General features: G+C 35.9%; 1 protein-coding gene and 1 non-coding gene across 3 annotated transcripts; one reads left to right on the top strand and one right to left on the bottom strand.

Annotated features, from left to right (window-relative positions):
* Positions 1–8,611: 8,611 nt before the first annotated feature.
* On the bottom strand, positions 8,612–11,655 carry LOC131652334 (large ribosomal subunit protein eL43). Of its 2 annotated transcripts, XR_009298686.1 has the most exons (6): positions 11,535–11,655; positions 11,384–11,423; positions 10,389–10,477; positions 10,214–10,296; positions 9,965–10,110; positions 8,612–9,603 (listed from the first exon to the last, which is right to left on the bottom strand). XR_009298686.1 is itself a non-coding variant. In XM_058922173.1 (5 exons), exons 1-5 carry the CDS (start codon positions 11,535–11,537, stop codon positions 10,047–10,049), a joined length of 279 nt encoding a protein of 92 aa, XP_058778156.1. In that variant the 5' UTR covers positions 11,538–11,655; the 3' UTR covers positions 9,637–10,046. The 2 variants fall into 2 exon arrangements, 1 of the variants encoding a protein (XP_058778156.1); XM_058922173.1 differs by lacking the exon at positions 8,612–9,603 and having other exon boundaries at positions 9,637–10,110.
* Positions 11,656–11,706: 51 nt separating this feature from the next.
* On the top strand, positions 11,707–11,779 carry TRNAE-CUC (transfer RNA glutamic acid (anticodon CUC)). Its single transcript has one exon. It is a non-coding gene; the product is annotated as a tRNA-Glu (tRNA).
* Positions 11,780–18,318: the final 6,539 nt, after the last annotated feature.

The raw sequence follows: 18,318 nt of genomic DNA, 5'->3' as shown, positions 1-18,318 counted from the left end.
AATAAGTGACTTAGGCAAAAAGTTAGGGCATCCCGCTGGACTCCAAAATAAAATTCAAGAGAATTTGTCCAGGCAAAAGTTAGGGAAAGCAGAAGCGAAAAACAAGGATTACAAAATAAAAATCCTTATCAAAGGAACAAAGTCGTGTGATGATCAATCATAAGAATAAGAAAGTGAGTGACTGCCATGTCCAAAAAACCTCATTGATTCCTCAACCATTCCAAATTCCTTGTGAAGGATGAACACTCGTGTCGAGCTAACTGAACATAGAACTGGAGAACATCACGAAGGGGGTGGGTACCAAATAATTTTGAGCCTAAAAATCCTTTGTTTTCTAAAAACCGTGAACCCGGCCAAGTTACAACCCTTAAAAGTCCTAATTGAAGTAGGGTTTATTTTGAAAGCACACTCCGATGAGATATCGTTTAACTGACTCCTAATGAAGCGAGACTCATATCCATGTTGGTATCGTATGCCTGCTTTATCTTTCATGTGCGAAAATTCGGGGTTGTGTCAACTAGTGACCCATTCACGAGAGGTCGCAACCTCATTTCAATAAAAAAAAAAGTTTTTAAACTTCAAGACTAACATACACTTTGCATTAGAATTATCATTCCTAGAATTAACATTCTTTTGCATACAAACATCTGCTTAAACATCAAAGAAATCTCAGGATGAGAATCAGTGAGCAACTTGATCATGTCAAAGCACAAGAGACTTGAGAACTCCAAGGAGTAAAAGCTAATCATTCCAAATGTTGACCATCAAGGGGCAGGTTTTCTAAAGAAACCCGTTGAGCATGAATAGTTGGTGCGTTCTTCGATTACTCCGAGGGGAAGAGTTTGAAGACTCCGTTGAGCGTGGTAAAGTTGTTTCCATGTTTGTTTGACTTCAAAACAAAGAAAGCTTGGGGATTCTAGTAAGACGTACCTAATCAGGGGCAATTGAATCGAGGTTTCACCTCTCAAATTCAGCATATCTGGGGCAATCATGTCGATAAATCTCCTCAAGCTTTGATCAATCTGGGGCAATCATGTCGAGGAATCTCTATTAAGTTCAACCAATCTGGGGCAGTTACGTCGAGATTTGGTAAATCTCTCCAAGGATCCTTTGGGGCAAATTCCTCCATAAGTCACGAAGCTTGGGGCACAATTCTGGTTTTTTTTGTCGCTCTATGACTATAGGAGTTTACTTCTCCTAGAGATTTGGTCTCTCCCCAAGCATAGAAGTTTATTTCTCCTGAGAGTTGTTCCATTTCTCCAACCTGGTGCCCTTATTCGGATACTCCCCAACATGGTGAATCAAGGGAATCTCCTTAAGCTGAAAATCCTCCAAGCAGTGGCACATGGTGAGAAGTCATAAATCATTCTTCAAGTCAAAGAAAAGTGCATCTTACAAATCAAAGTCCAATGTCTATTGGCACCTCCACATGATTCTTAACACTAAGGGGATTCTCCCTGGTGTTTATCACTCATCAATGCCTTTATTTGGCACTCTGCATATAGTATTCATTGCATATAACATTGCATCCTCAAAAGCGTAGCATATCCGTCAAGTCGGATCATTACGCCATAGAAAAATTCAAACATGCATACAAAGCATAAGCCAGATAATACAAATCAGCATTCATTCAAGACAACGATACCTCCCCACATAAAATAATGCCCTTACAAACTCCAATTGATATCTGCTACTCCATTACAAATCTCCTCCAATCATGGTGCCAATACCTGGTATCCTCAATCCCCAAAAGAAGTCTCATGTTCTCTCCCCAATGTGGATCGGACACAATGTCTTTCTCCGTCAGAATCGTTGTCTCCGAGGTTATTTCCCGTGTGCTGCGTGCATATTAGAGTGTGAATGAGGGTGGGCATTCAACCCATCTCATTTTTCAACCGTTTGAATAACCATACTTGGTGTATGGCAATTCGAACGATTGCCGCTCTTGAAGAGCTACACCCCGCCTTTTGGCCTGAGGGATCAATGTAACTCTTATGCTTCGTCATCATCAATATCCCCGTAATCCCCCATGGTTACTGTCATCTTATTGCCGAGCCTAGTCGTCCCTAGTCTCCGTGATTCCTTCCCTCGTACGAGAAAAATTTTCATATCCAACCCCCGTGTTGCGCATCCCTCGCCTCTCGTCCAGGCACACCATTTTCGAATCCAAATCCCAATCCCCAGTAAGTCCATCTACCAAGATTCTCAAACACTCGTCTGTGTCATTCTTTCGATACTCGTCTGTATCTTCTTTCAAACACTCGTATGTGTCATCCTTTCGATACTCGTCTGTATCTCCTTTTGATGCTCGTATGTGTCATTCTTTCGATACTCGTCTGTATCTCCTTTTGATGCTCGTATGTGTCATTCTTTTGATGCTCGTATGTGTCATTCTTTCGATACTCGTCTGTATCTCCTTTTGACGCTCGTATGTGTCATCCTTTCGATACTCGTCTGTATCTCCTTTTGATGCTCGTATGTGTCATTCTTTCGATACTCGTCTGTATCTCCTTTTGATGCTCGTAGGTGTCATCCTTTCGATACTCGTCTGTATCTCCTTTTGATGCTCGTATGTGTCATTCTTTCGATACTCGTCTGTATCTCCTTTTGATGCTCGTAGGTGTCATTCTTTCGATACTCGTCTGTATCTCCTTTTGATGCTCGTCTGTGTCATTCTTTCGATACTCGTCTGTATCTCCTTTTGATGCTCGTATGTGTCATTCTTTTGATACTCGTCTGTATCTCTCCTTTTGATGCTCGTATGTGTCATTCTTTCGATACTCGTCTGTATCTCCTTTTGATGCTCGTAGGTGTCATTCTTTCGATACTCGTCTGTATCTCCTTTTGATGCTCGTAGGTGTCATTCTTTCGATACTCGTCTGTATCTCCTTTTGATGCTCGTCTGTGTCATTCTTTCGATACTCGTCTGTATCTCCTTTTGATGCTCGTAGGTGTCATCCTTTCGATACTCGTCTGTATCTCCTTTTGATGCTCGTATGTGTCATTCTTTCGATACTCGTCTGTATCTCCTTTTGATGCTCGTATGTGTCATTCTTTCGATACTCGTCTGTATCTCCTTTTGATGCTCGTATGTGTCATTCTTTTGATACTCGTCTGTATCTCTCCTTTTGATGCTCGTATGTGTCATTCTTTCGATACTCGTCTGTATCTCCTTTTGATGCTCGTAGGTGTCATTCTTTCGATACTCGTCTGTATCTCCTTTTGATGCTCGTATGTGTCATTCTTTCGATACTCGTCTGTATCTCCTTTTGATGCTCGTCTGTGTCATTCTTTCGATACTCGTCTGTATCTCCTTTTGATGCTCGTATGTGTCATTCTTTTGATACTCGTCTGTATCTCTCCTTTTGATGCTCGTCTGTGTCATTCTTTCGATACTCGTCTGTATCTCTCCTTTTGATGCCCGTCTGTGTCATTCTTTCGATACTCGTCTGTATCTCCTTTTGACGCGCATATGTGTCATTCTTTCGATACTCGTCTGTATCTCCTTTTGATTCTCGTATGTGTCATTCTTCCGATACTCGTCTGTATCCCTTTTGATGCTCGCATGTGTCACTTCTTTCGATACTCGTCTGTATCTCCTTTTGATGCTCGTATGTGTCATCCTTCCGATACTCGTCTGTATCTCCTTTTGATGCTCGTATGTGTCACTTCTGTCGATACTCGTCTGTATCTCCTTTAAAACACTTGTCTATCTTACCTTCCCACCAGACATACTTCTGCTCCGACCACTTCCATGTAGTAAACATTTCCTTTGAGAACCTTGTATTGGCACCTTGGGCTACGTTACAAGCTCTCACCATTCATCCAATGGCTCACTGTAAATATTTCTATCATAAAAACAAAAATTTCTCTTTCCCCAGCAGATATCAAAAACAAAAATACAAAAATAAGAATAACACTTACACCATCTTCTCTTTAGGACAAATTTATGGTACTTGGATATTTAATCTTCTTCTACCTCGAATGTTCGAAAGGCTAGCGCCAATCTCACCTTCAGGTTTAAGACGATTAAATAGGGGCAGCTGTCATACCCCAAATTTGTCCTACCCCTTAATTTCTAACTGGCTTAGGCTTATGCATTTCATAGTCTCATGTACATACCCCCCATTAGGTCATCTAACACATCATGCTTCATTAATCAATAATCTGACATGGGATCAAGGATCTTGGGAATTAGGGTTCCTACTTCATTCAAGCTTGATTCACTTAGCTATTCTTTGAGCATTGGACTATGAAGGTTATGTTTGGATTCAGGGTTATTATTATGACAAGGCTTCCCTCTAGGCTTCAAATCTCATCTTCAAGGAGAAATTTTGTCAAGACAAAAGGGATCTATGGATTGCTTTGCAAAGAGTAAGTTAGAGCGCAAGGATGAGGTTACAGACTCATTTTATGATCAAGATATTATTATTGCTCGCTATATGGGTGTGGCTAAAAAATATTCGAATTAAAGTCAAGATTTCGCTAATGCAAGATCTTCCCTAATATTCGATATTTAGATCAAAAGTCATATTGGAAAAGTCATTCACGGTATAAGCTCATTCAAAAGATGTATGTCTTAAGTTAATTATCAACATCCATTCAAGAATTAATTGGAAAATTCAAGAAAGAGATAAGTTCGGAGTTTTCGAGTGGCGAGGTTTCATATCAAGTATCGTGGCTTTTATCTCATGAATACCATTCCTATTGAATTTCCTCACTCAAATGTGTAAAGATGAACGAGAAACAAGCTACAATTACAAAGATTCAGAAAATTCAAATATCTATACATTCATCCGATTTCAATTACACATTACACCTTTCAAATACAAAAATTGTTCTAAAATATTGATGTTATTTCTTGTTCCATCTTGTAAACCTTTTCTTCAAAGCTTCAAGCCATGTCTCCATTCCAACAAAATCCTGCACCAAGACAAAAACGGGAAACAAACTCAGAATTGACAACTATCTTTTAACCAAACTGCAACCATAAAACCATCCTACCCATACATATACATCCCTGCCCTGCATATCATACAAAACTCCATCAAACCCTGCAATCAAACAAGCCCCATTATCATCACTAAATATCGAAACATTTCTACACATGACCCATCATATTCATCAAGCTCTAAACAAGTTTCATTCAAAAAAGCTAGACAATAAGCTGCTGCACAGTCCATACCATTCAGCATCTCTTACTGCATACATTCATTCACAAATCATATAATCCAGCCAGGTTCTACACTAAGCCAATTTCAAACCAATACCATCAAGAGCCTGCATAATACATAGAAACAAGCTCAGAACCGACAGTACTATACCAAAAGAAAAAACACAGGTTATATCAATCCACACATTCAAACATTCAGCTATATCCACATCAAGTCACATTCAAATAAGTGCAAATACAAAGGAAACCGCATCGGTTCAGAAATTGAGAAAGAAGACCGGTTCAGTTTGCAAAGACAGGGTTCATAAATAGAGACAAGAACGCATCAGTCGCAGTTCAAGTTCAAGCCAAAACCAAAAGTAAACACCGGTTCAGCACAATGCCAACGTCCATTCGTTTTCGAAATTGCAAAGCAGACTCATTATAATCAGTCAGTGCAGAAGAAAAATAATGACCGAAGACATTCATATGGCTAACACACATAACAGGGATTACGGGTTTTCTTACTAACATTCAGCCAGCAACTTCCTACCTCCTACAACTAACAAAACAGAAAACAGCCTAACTAACTTTCATTTCCCAATGTAGCTAACAGTTATCAAACAAAAATAACAGAATTCCTAACTGTCCAAACAGATCCGTAACCAACTCCCAACCAGCATAACAGAATTGTAACCGATTTTTCTAAGTCTCTCATAACAGCTACTAACAGAATTATTGAGGAGTATAACAGAAAAACAAAGTGAGCTAACCTCTATATAATCTTCCCCTTGACCTTCATTTCAGTCTCTCGATTCATTCTTCACAAACTATCACCATTCTCCCTGAATCTTCACAATCATTCATCTTCACCATCACCTACATCCATCTCAGTTCCTTCCCTTCATCTTCTTCACACCTCAAACCACCCATCTTCACCTTTCACGCCTTCAATTTTCTTCATCCTCAATGCTCTCTCTGACTTCAATCATCATCACAAAAAAAACAGGCAAAGAAAAAGAATGCAAAATCAGAGGAGACGAGAAAAAGCTCATAACAGAAAAGGAAGAAATCGTAACAGAAGATATCAGAGACGAGGAAATCGTGACAAACCTGAAAACTCTCCACCCTCATCGGATCTTCATCTTCCTATCTTCATCACAAATAAATCAACTCTCCAATCGATCGTCAACGAGAGGACCTCCATCTTCTCCCTCAGTTTATCGCATCTACCTTTGCGCCGGCTTTGCGTCACAACAATCTTCCATTCATCTTCACTACGCTTCAGCCTCAACTCACCGAATGGTCTGCAACCATCATCAGCACAATCATATCAAGAACGACATCACGGAATTGAATTAGAAAAAACTCGAAAAAGATGAGAGTCGTGTTGGTCCCGACGTTGATGTTCACGGCGGCGAGTGGCGCAATTCGATCCAAAGATGAGACAACACGAGACGGAGCGGAGAGGTCGCTTCACCGGAGGAGAGTGATGGTGGCGCCCTGGATTTCGATCGGAGAAGGCGAGTTCAAGAGAGGAACCACCGTCGCGAGGTTGAAGAAGAGAGAGTTTGACGAAATTGAATTGGGACGGTCACATTTCTAACCCTAGTATTCTTTTCTTATTATTTATTTAATTTTAATAATTAAGTTGAATTAATGTTAATTGAAATAAGGTTTGAATTAATCTGAGTATTGATTAGTGTTAAGTAGGTGGAAATAATCATGTTTAATATCATATAAATCTGATGCTAACATAAGGTTTGATTAATTGGATAAATGTGAATATCTGAAATGAAATGAAATCTGAATAATTGAGTTGGTTTGAGTGTTGCTGGGCTTTGTTTACGAAAATGCTCCCTGCACCCCTTAGCCCAGTCATGCACCATCTTTGTTGTTGCTAGAAACTGAACAAAAATTCTGCTGGGCCTTAATCTGATTGGGCCTGCGTTTGATTTACAGAACTACTTCCTACACCATCAACTTCAGTTTTCACCCCCTGACACATTAAAATTAGTAGATTTTAGTTTTTCTTTACTTAATTTCTTAGGTGATATAAAGGACATATAATAAATAGAAAAATTTCCTTGTTAAATTTTAGATCATTTTAGAAATTAAATTTTAGCCCCTTTAGGTGATCATTGACATTAGAAAATCAATAAAAAAAACAATAGTATTTTTTAGGCTAATTTTGGCGCTATTTTTGAATCCTTTTATTTCATGCTTTTATACCATATTCCAAGCCATTTCAATTCAAGTTTTGTACTAATATTGTATCATTTTTTACCTATAATTTTGTGATATCTTCCGTATGCTTCTTTTAGAATCTATCCCATGTTAACATTAGGATTTAGACTTGTATAGGCAACTTAGACTAGAATTTAGATATAGTTCCCTATTGCATTCTTTTTCTTTTCAACTCCTTAAAACGTTAATAAAAGGAAGATGCGAATCACATTAAGAAAGTTATTGAGAAATGAGTGGGATTCATTCCCTAACCTGTTTCTCAATCGCTTAGTGGCATAGAAACGAGTGGGATTCATTCCCTAATCTGTTTCTCGGTCATTACTTAATGAGAGAGAAACGAGTGGGATTCATTCCCTAATCTGTTTCTCAAACATTAATTAATGGGAGAGAAATGAGTGAGATTCATTCTCTAATCTGTTTCTCGAACATTACATAATGGGATGGAAGTGAGTAGGATTCATTCCTTAATCTGCTTCTCGATCATTATGCATTTTATGTGATTCGAATCGTGAAGTAAACTCCCCTAAAAAAAACAACAACCAAAAACACTTTAAAACATCTAACAATGGTTCAGACTAAAGCAAAGTAGAGAAAGTGGTGAGTGGCCCGGTATTGGGAACTGTTCATCACTCATCTATCCTAAAAGACACAAACCAAGCATTTCTTTTTCTTTTGCCTCGTTGGCACCTAAGGGCAATGTCATTTCCGTTCGTACGCATCGTAGGTCGTCCCTTATGCAAGAACGTGAACGTTGACTCCGCCCAATTAAAAAACACAAAAACAAACAGAAAATCTTCAGCCGAGCTACGGTAACTCTGATTCCTGAAAAGGATACGTAGGCAGCGGGGTAGGGCCCGTGCGAGTACAATTCTTTCTTTTCCCTACATTCTGCATTCATTCGCATTTAGACATAGACATAGATACACACCCTTTAGATAGAAACAAACATAGGTGGATACCATCGAGTACGATGGGCGCGAGGGGTGCTAATACCTTCCCCTTGCGTAACCGACTCCCGCACCTTGATTCTCTGGTCGCAAGACCCTGTTCCTTCCTTTGTTAGGTTTTCTGATATTCCTTTCTCTTATGGGATAAATATATTGGTGGCGACTCTGTTCATTTTTCGCGAGCGTGCGACAGCGTCTGATCATAGTGATAAACTAGATAGCACGCTACCTATCACATCGTTTAAAGTAAATAATTGTTGTGATATATATATATATATATATATATATATATATATATATATATATATATATATATATATATATATATTTTTCATGGATTTGAAACTCAACAGCAACAATTTAGTTAAAGCGTGCATAATATTAACATTTCACCACTGTTGTATATTCCAACAGAGGTGGCAAATATATGAGTTTATTATAAAATATGTGGATTGCTTCTTTTTCTTTACTCCTCGCAACACCATATAAATATAACTTATCACCACGATTGATAAGAAACACCATGATAAAATGTAAGTATTATTCACAACAGTTTCTGTTAGTAACTGTTGTGATAGGCATTTTAATTTTTATATATTGGCAAAATACCCTTTTTGGTCCCGTATGTTAACCTCAATGCTCATTTTGGTCTCTTAACTTCAAAAAGTTTCATATTGGTCCCTTAAATCTTCAAAATGTGTCATTTTAGTCCTTTTTGGCATATTAGCGGCGGATTTAGCGACCGATTTTTGAGTTTTTCCGTCACTAATATGACAAAAAAGATTAAAATGAAACCTTTTGAAGAGTTAAGGGACCAATTTGAAACTTTTTGAAGTTAAGGGACCAAAATGAACCCCGAAGTTAACTTACGGGACTAAAAAGAGTATTTTGCCTAATATATTTATAAAAAAATATGGACAAGCCTTTTTTGTAAAAAAAAAAGAAAAAAAATTATTGGTGTTGGAATTCGAAGCATGTAACCTTTCATTCATCACCACAATCGTTATTATGAATCGTGATGAAATATCTTTTAATAAAATAAAAATAAATTCAGGCGCGTTAAGATGAGTTATTACTACGATTGCTTAAACAGCTGTAGTAATATGGTGTTACGAAAGGTATATTTTGTAGTAGTGGTGATTGATTTTTATTGATCTTTTGCCTTCATCCAAGTGATCCTGGCCTCCAAAGCTCATTCTTGGACTCTCTTCCTCATGGGCCAACTTTCTTGTTTGGCCATATAAGGCACTCGTCGACCTAGGTTGAAATGATAAATATCTTTCAATTGAGTTATACATACAATATTAGCTTCATATATGGTTGTTATATTTATTCTTCCATAAGAATAACTATAAGTCTGATGTATATGTTGAATTAGAGGCCTTAATAAACACATTCTCGACTTGTATCATGTAGTGCTAACAGTTTTGCATGATTTAAAAAATTATTGATATGTTTTAATTCTCACATCTCCGTGAAATGGTTGTACCACCACAAGTAAACAACTAACACTATTTTGATTTACCATTATGAGGATCTAAAAAGTAACCTACATATGCATAATGTGTTAATTATAATTTAGATCATTTAAACTAAAACAAACTCATGTCCATTATACCTTTAAGGTAACGAAGAATATGCTCAACTCCTATCCGGGAAAAGAATTGACCAAAATCTCGAGAGTTACAGCAACCAAAAAGCTAACTCTCGGTTTGTTCCCTCAATCTTCGGATGGTGCTCCTCACAGTCACAGCACTTGCAGTACTGTCAGAAATAGCAAAGAAAAACGTTAGCAGACTGATTTAAGGAAAGGGCAGAAAAAATGTGAACATTTGAAGTAAAAAGAATGCAGAAAAACATGCTTTACTTCAAAGTGTAGGCACCCCCTGCTTTCACTTTCCCACAATCCTTGCATCCCCATATTCCTACCGCCTTCCTTTTCACAGCATACTGCAACAAAATAAGATCCATCTTTGGTTTTTACTCTCATAAAGGACTAGATCAGTTCAGCACTTATAGTACAGAACACATGAAAAATCTACCTTTCCACAAAATTCGCAGAAAAACTTGCTATGTTGACTAACTTCCATCTTCTTAATCTGCTTTCGCAGACTAGCACCGTATCGAGTACCTAACACAACAAAATTGCTTACCATGGATTTCATCAAAGAAAACAAATGTCTTCTCAAAATGCATAATCAATGACCAGTACTTAAATCCAAATTTCTTGATCATAAACATAACTATTGTCCTTGAATGTTTCAAGCAACCATATGGCTAGTGTTATCAATTACAAATGGCAGGTTACAAAGCCAGCAAAAAATGATAAGTATAGCTCTGTGGTCTATGGAGGCAGATATCGAACTCTCCGTCCGTATTTTTGATGACAGACGGTGGTCTATGGTGGAGAGCCAAAATCCCGCCATACCAACCACTTTGTGGTGCCGCTATAGCGTAATATGGCGGAAAAGCCCACAATATCAATCGTGAGTCCAAAAACCGCCATGTATATCCACCATAGCGCCACCATGACAGATATTTGATAATGTTGCCCTCCGTGCCATTATCGCAACAACTTCACAACACTAGAAGACAAGTAAAGTAAGAAGCACGGACACAGGAAATGTGACACCGTTACTCACACGTCGACTCTAGTAATAATTTTAAATAAATAAACAAGTTAACGTAATAACAAGCATCGGTGTCAATTTCGGGCACAGACACTAACACGGACACGCCTTTTTTCAAAACAACTTTTTCCCAAAATCTTAACACAACTACAATATCACAATCAACAATTCATATTAGCATGGATTTTAGCAACTTTTTCTTAGTAAACATTCATATTCATATATCTTAACAAAAATTGCATAAACAATAACAAATTTCATATAGCTTATACCAAGCTGCAGCACATTAAAAAACCAATCTTATACAGAAAAAAAACAAAAGCCCTATCCAATGCAAATTATCTTAAAAACACTACTGAAACCAACCTAGAACAAAAAGAGCATAATAATAATCACTGAAAACCTACCATACTTTCCAACAATGCCTGCCTTCTTGGTTCTCTTCGTCTGCACAAAATGAATAAAAGAACGTAGAAAAGTTAAACGAAAATTGTGAAGATTTCGAAGTAATATCCGGAGTGACAGAAAATAACAATGGTGAGAGTAAAGGAAATTTACCATTTTTTGGATTGAAAGTGATGCTGATGTATCAAGTTTGAGTTTCAGATAAATGGATCGTAAAATGAAGATTGATGTCACGCAAACCCTAATCTTTGACAATGCGAAAGATTGTTCTCGCAGTAGACAAATATAATAATAATTAAATTATTTTGGAGATAGAGAACACACATCCGTTGTAGTCTAGTTGGTCAGGATACTCGGCTCTCACCCGAGAGACCCAGGTTCAAGTCCCGGCAACGGAAATTCTTTTTATTAAATTTAAATTTTTACACTAATATGGATTGAAATGTAAAAACTTATTTAATACGAATAAATAAAATATATTTATTAGTATAACTTTAAGGATAAATTTAAAATATAAAATAATTTTGTTTTGTTTTTGTCAATAATTTTTATTTAGGAAAGAAAGAGAGTTGAAATCCAAAAAAAAAAAAAAAACTAATTTGTATAGGAGGTTGCTCATAAAAAATTAAATTTTAATCAATATTTCTGCTCCTCCATATATATGGGCAATACATGAACTCAAATATTAAATTTATCATAAGTGGGTTACGTTTTCGGGCCTATTTGTTTCGGTTTTAAAAAAAAATTCTTTATATTTTTAAAAATAGATTTTATTTGTAAAAATATTACAAGTTTGTTATATTATTTTTTTTTAATTTAAACATTACTTCGAACATCTTATAACATAAACAAAGATTATAATTTTTTTCAAAAAGTGATATTTTAAAAATGACTTTTATGAAAATCTATTTAAAATAGCTTTAAAAATTAAGTGGTTTTTTGAAATTTTGATATAAAAAAAAGTTTCAATAAGAAAATGAAATACCTAAAATAATATTTTAAGAATAATTATTCAAACCAAATTTTTATTTGAAAAAAAATTTTTTTATAAATTTTTTTTATACAAAATTATACAACACTATAAAAATTATTTAAAAATAAATAAATCAACCGTGCCCATAATCTTTTCCTCCCAATTCATTCATGTTAACCTTTTACTCCAATTCATTCATATTTTGAATTTGGCGAATGAATTCGAGCTCCGTTGCTAAAAAAAACAAATTGCTTAAATATGTGTTAGTAATGGTATGAATAGTCTGATTTTGAATAATAATGTGTACCAATAATGACTAATATTTGATGATTATTTTATGTCTTGTAACAAGAAGTAATATGCAACTACATCAATTGATTTAATTATCTGATTTTAGTACTACATCCTTTGAGTTAGTTTATTTCATTATATATAAGTGTATTATAGAAATCAGTTGCATATACATAGAATGACTATTATAGAAGTCAGTTGGGTAAAATTATTAAAATAACATATTCTCTCTCTGTTTTATCTGTTTTATATTATAAGAGAAATTTATTTTTTAGATTTATTGAAATATATATATATATATATATATATATATATATATATATATATATATATATATATATATTTTCAATGAATCTTAAAAGTAAATTTCTCTTATAATATGGGACAGAGAGGGTATACCTTAAGTGTAATTAAAATTATGATCTCAATTATAATTGTCAAATTGCAATTATTGTATGTTTTTACAGGTATATATTGTATTATATTTTGCTTGAATTAGTGTACTTTGATAATTGTTCATATATAAATTAAGAGATTGAATATGACGTTTCTGTCTGTGATTACTATCATTTCACTAGTTATCATGCTTAAGCCATTTGATTTCGTCTATGTTTAAAATTTATGAAAAATCACGGTTAGTGAAAGTTACCAATAGTAACTTCTGAAAATCACGGTGGAGAGGCTCTAAATGTGCAGTGGCAGTGGCTCTACATTTGTTATGCAATTATGTTGAACTCATTTATCTGAACCCAAACTTTGATGGAAGTTGAGTTTGTTTTCTTTCTTGAGCATGAGGAATGTTATCCCCAACCCACCAAGAAACCACCTGACATTCCTAAGCCATAAAAAATATCTTTTTGAGACAATCAAGCCCCCGTTGTCCGTTAAAGTGAAGATGGAAACGCCAAAAATCAAGTTTGCACTGAGCTTGTAAATGGGAACGTCCTTCTACCTAAGGCCCACCTAGATACAAATATATCCAAAGACGTGCATAGTCTCTTGATCATCACAATCGTGCTCAAACTATTAGGCAAAAAACATTGGCTACAACATAATGAATGATCACATCCAAAGAGGGTCTCTCCTAGACACTCTTGTTGGTTTCTTGCCTAATAGCAGCACCACTGATAATGTTATTATTTTGCATAAAATGTTCACTACATGGTAATCTTTTAAATGATATGAATGTGCAGTTTTGATATGTTTTGTTCTTGCGATTTATTACAAAATATCTATTCCTTTGTTTGGTCACTTTAGGAGTAGATAATAATTTATTAGGTTGAGGTATCATCTAATTAATGGATTTCATGAACTAATATGGTTAAGTAGCAAGTATACATACATTACTTACTTAGTCACTTTAGGTATAAAAAAAATTATATAGGGGTAAACATAACAAGTTTTATATGAAGTGTATTTGCCCTATTGTGAGGCTTAAACATAAGTTCTATAGTGAATCAGTGCAAAATTTTACGTCGTAGACATACACCACAAGATTGATTTCTTGCCTCATATATGTCATAACACCACACATCATGTTCATGCACTAGATAAAATTATTATATGGATCATTGTACAACATATTAATCAACTAAGTAAAAAATTCTTAATCTTATTTCCTAATTTTTTTAATTTCTAACCATATGATACACACAATTAATTTGTTACCATTTCTAATGTTTAATTTCCAATTTCTTGTATGAAATAAATTATGCTTAATACAACGTGGAATCAATACTTTCTCTTATCCCTTGCTACTAGTTTGACTGTGTATACTTGCACATACAAAGTAGCCAACAAAAAGCTTTTTACTAATTTCTTGAATGACTAAAGAAAAAACTCCAATGGGAGATTAACTTGATGGTTCATCCAGAAATTAATTATGTGATTCCAAATTTATAGAGGTCAATGGATCAAGTATGGTTATCATAATACACAGTATTACCACTTCAAAACTATTTGTAGAAGGCGAAAAAACAATATCCTTATGCTTTCTAATGATAATGAGAATGGGTGAAGAATCAATCACAACTCAAAATGATGGTGAATAATTTCTACAAGGAATTATATATAGGCTCAAATGTGTTAATTTGTAATTCCTTGTGTCGAAGCTGTTACTCGAACACAAGGTGTGTCGAAGTGTGTAACAGTTTGTTACACATAAGTTTGTTTTTAAATCTAGATAGATTTGATTTAGATTTAAAATAGATTAGATTTGATTTAGCTCCAAAATAGGTATTTTGGGCTTTTATAGTTTTGGGCTTTGGCTTAGGGAGAAAGCTAACCTAAATCTATAAATAGGGAGTAACCCTCATTAGTTTGTAATCAAGTCATTAACCTGTATTCACAGAAGTTGCAGTTGCAAGTGAATAACAGAATTTCCACAGTTTGTGGGCAGAGAGAAACTCTGCAGAAAACACTTTCTTCTTCTCTTTTAATTTCCGCAAACCCTAATCCTACTTTTGTTCTTATTTATTCTTCATTGTCATCTTTAACGATAAGGAATTACTCAAAGGTTTGAGAGTCTATGGAACTGCATAGCAGAATGGAACTGCAGAAAGGAAGAATCGAACCATCATGAATATGGTGAGAAGTATGTTGAAAGGCAAGCATTTACCTAAAGAATTTTGGGGAGAAGCAGTGTCGACTGCAACATACATTCTAAACAGATGTCCGACAGAGAAGCTAGAAGGAATTACTCCAGAAGAATGTTGGTCTAGTGTGAAGCCTAGCTTGAGTTATCTGAAGGTATTTGGATCTATAGCACATAGACATGTGCCAGATCAGTTGAGAAGAAAACTTGATGACAAGTCGAGTCAAATGATTCTTATAGGATATCATTCGGCTGGAGGATACAAGTTGTTCGACCCAGTGAACAAGCAAGTAGTGATCAGCAGGGACGTGATCATAGATGAGCTTAAAGAATGGGATTGGACTGAAAATGTCAAGAAGGATTCAGTGAGAATTCTTTATGACGAACCAGCTACTGAAGTCGAAAGAGAAGAAGTTCGACAAGAAGAAGTTAGAGGTGATGCAGGCTCAGGCAGACCTCAAAGAACAAGACACATGCCTGCAAGGTTGCAATAATGTGTGATTACATCAGATGATGTAGTCAATGATGAAGGTGAGATGGTACATTATGCTTTCTATGCAGATGTCGAACCTGTTAATGCAACTGAGGCATTGAAGGATTCGAAGTGGGTGAAAGCTATGAATGAAGAATTGAAGTCCATCGAAGACAACAATACTTGGTCACTTGTCGAATTGCCTCAAGGCAAGAAGGCAATTGATGTGAAGTGGGTATACAAGGTGAAGTGTAATCCCAAAGGTGAAGTGACTCTACACAAGGCAAGGCTTGTGGCAAAAGGATTTCTTCAGAAGGAAGGAATTGACTTCGATGAGGTCTTTGCACCTGTTGCCAGGATCGAAACGATCAGGTTGGTTGTTGGTCTGGCGAACATGAACAATTGGCACATGTGTCAGATGGACGTTAAATGTGCATTCCTGAATGGACCCTTGGACGAAGAAGTCTATGTTACACAACCAGTTGGGTTTGTGAAACACGGCAAAGAGAGAAAAGTGTACAGACTGCATAAAGCCCTGTATGGACTGAAGCAAGCTCCAAGAGCTTGGAATAAGAAGATCGACAGTTTCCTAAGGGAGAAATCCTTTGTGAAATGCACAACTGAACATGGGGTATATGTAAGAAGAAGCAAGAGTGAATTGCTTATACTATGTCTCTATGTCGATGACTTGTTAATAACAGGTAACTGCAAGAAAGAGATCGAAGGCTTCAAAGGTGATCTTAGCAAGGAATTTGAAATGTCATATTTGGGCGAAATTTCATACTTCCTTGGTATCGAATTCTACAAGGGTAGTAGAGGCTTGATGATGCATCAAAGAAGATATGCAAGTGAAATTCTCAAGAGATTTGAGATGGAAGAATGCAATTCGAATTCGACACCTGCTGAAACAAGATTGCAACTGTCGAAGAACCCAGATGAAGAGGATGTCGACCCAACTCAATACAGAAGACTTATTGGGTCATTGAGATACCTTTGTCACACAAGGCCTGACATAGCATACAGTGTAGGTATGATAAGTAGATTCATGCAGAAGCCAAAGGTATCACACCTAGCAGCGGCGAAGAGGATACTGAGGTATCTAAAAGGAACTCTCGACTATGGCATTCTATTTCCTACAGCTGATGAGGGAAAAGAATGTAAATTAGTAGGTTACACCGACTCGAGTTGGTGTAGTGATGCTGAGGATCGAAAATCCACAGCTGGTTATGTGTTTATGCTAGGTGGTGCACCAGTTGCTTAGAGTTCGAGAAAGGAACCAGTAGCGGCACTATCATCATGCAAAGCAGAGTACATAGGTGCTTCTCTTTGTGCATGTCAAGCAACGTGGATGGTGAACTTGGTCGAAGAAATAACAGGTAAAGATCATGGAGCAATTACCATGAAGATCGACAGCATGTCAGCTATCAATCTGGCGAAGAACCCGATAGCACATGGTCGAAGCAAGCACATTGAAATGAGGTTCCACTATCTTCGAGAGCAGGTAGCTAAAGGGAAGATGAATTTGGAACACTGCAAAACTGAGAATCAGATTGCAGATATCATGACAAAGGGAGTGCTGGTTGAAATATTCAGAAGACTAAGAGCTATGATGAATGTAGATAGCTTAGACACAATGAATTAGGTGGTGTGTTAATTTGTAATTCCTTGTGTCGAAGCTGTTACTCGAACACAAGGTGTGTCGAAGTGTGTAACAATTTGTTACACATAAGTTTGTTTTTAAATCTAGATAGATTTGATTTAGATTTAAAATAGATTAGATTTAGCTCCAAAATAGGTATTTTGGGCTTTTATAGTTTTGGGCTTTGGCTTAGGGAGAAAGCTAACCTAAATCTATAAATAGGGAGTAACCCTCATTAGTTTGTAATCAAGTCATTAACCTGTATTCACAGAAGTTGCAGTTGCAAGTGAATAACAGAATTTCCACAGTTTGTGGGCAGAGAGAAACTCTGCAAAAAACACTTTCTTCTTCTCTTTTAATTTTCGCAAACCCTAATCCTACGTTTGTTCTTATTTTTTCTTCATTGTCATCTTTAACGATAAGGAATTACTCAAAGGTTTGAGAGTCTAATTCCAACAAAATGCATATATCGAATGCTTTCAAAACACGTGTTCTTATCCTTTAATTAGAAAAAAAATATAGTGAGTAGGTAAAATAAATATCTAAGGAAAAATCTTAGGTTTGAGGGAATTCTAGTCGACTTTTTTCAGAATTGATAGAGGCACATAGCTAGTAGTTTATGTGAGTTTTCTAGATTAGTCTAAATCAACCCCGTAGAAATTATGGAGTTTGATATCTATGTAATTCAAAGGTGAAAAAAATCAGAGATTTCCAATCAAATCCAATGAATTTCTCTTTGTAATGTTTTTTAAATTATTATTACAAAAATCATGGTAAATATATTGAAGTCCATTGTTGCTAAAGTTGTCTCACAAAAATCATGAGAAACATAGTCATTACACAAGAGATGTGTCTTATTATGCTTAAATTAAGGAGAAAAATTGGTTTGTTGTCGATTAAAGTTTCACTTATTAAGGCGTATGACTCTAATAAGTGATCATTTATTCATAACATGTTTATTGAAGTGTT

This window comes from Vicia villosa, linkage group LG2, assembly GCF_029867415.1.
Source record: "Vicia villosa cultivar HV-30 ecotype Madison, WI linkage group LG2, Vvil1.0, whole genome shotgun sequence".
Classification (NCBI taxonomy): domain Eukaryota; kingdom Viridiplantae; phylum Streptophyta; class Magnoliopsida; order Fabales; family Fabaceae; genus Vicia; species Vicia villosa.
The sequence above is the reverse complement of the archived record's forward strand: the minus strand, read 5'-3'. Positions and strand labels throughout refer to the sequence as shown.

Excerpts from the sequence above, each read along its gene's own strand:
- LOC131652334 (XM_058922173.1), bottom strand. Across the intron at positions 10,478-11,383 it reads AGGCATTGTTGGAAAGTATG|GTACTCGATACGGTGCTAGT; the intron begins GTAGGTTTTCAG and ends TTGTTGTGTTAG. Across the intron at positions 10,111-10,213 it reads GGGGGTGCCTACACTTTGAA|TACTGCAAGTGCTGTGACTG; the intron begins GTAAAGCATGTT and ends TATTTCTGACAG.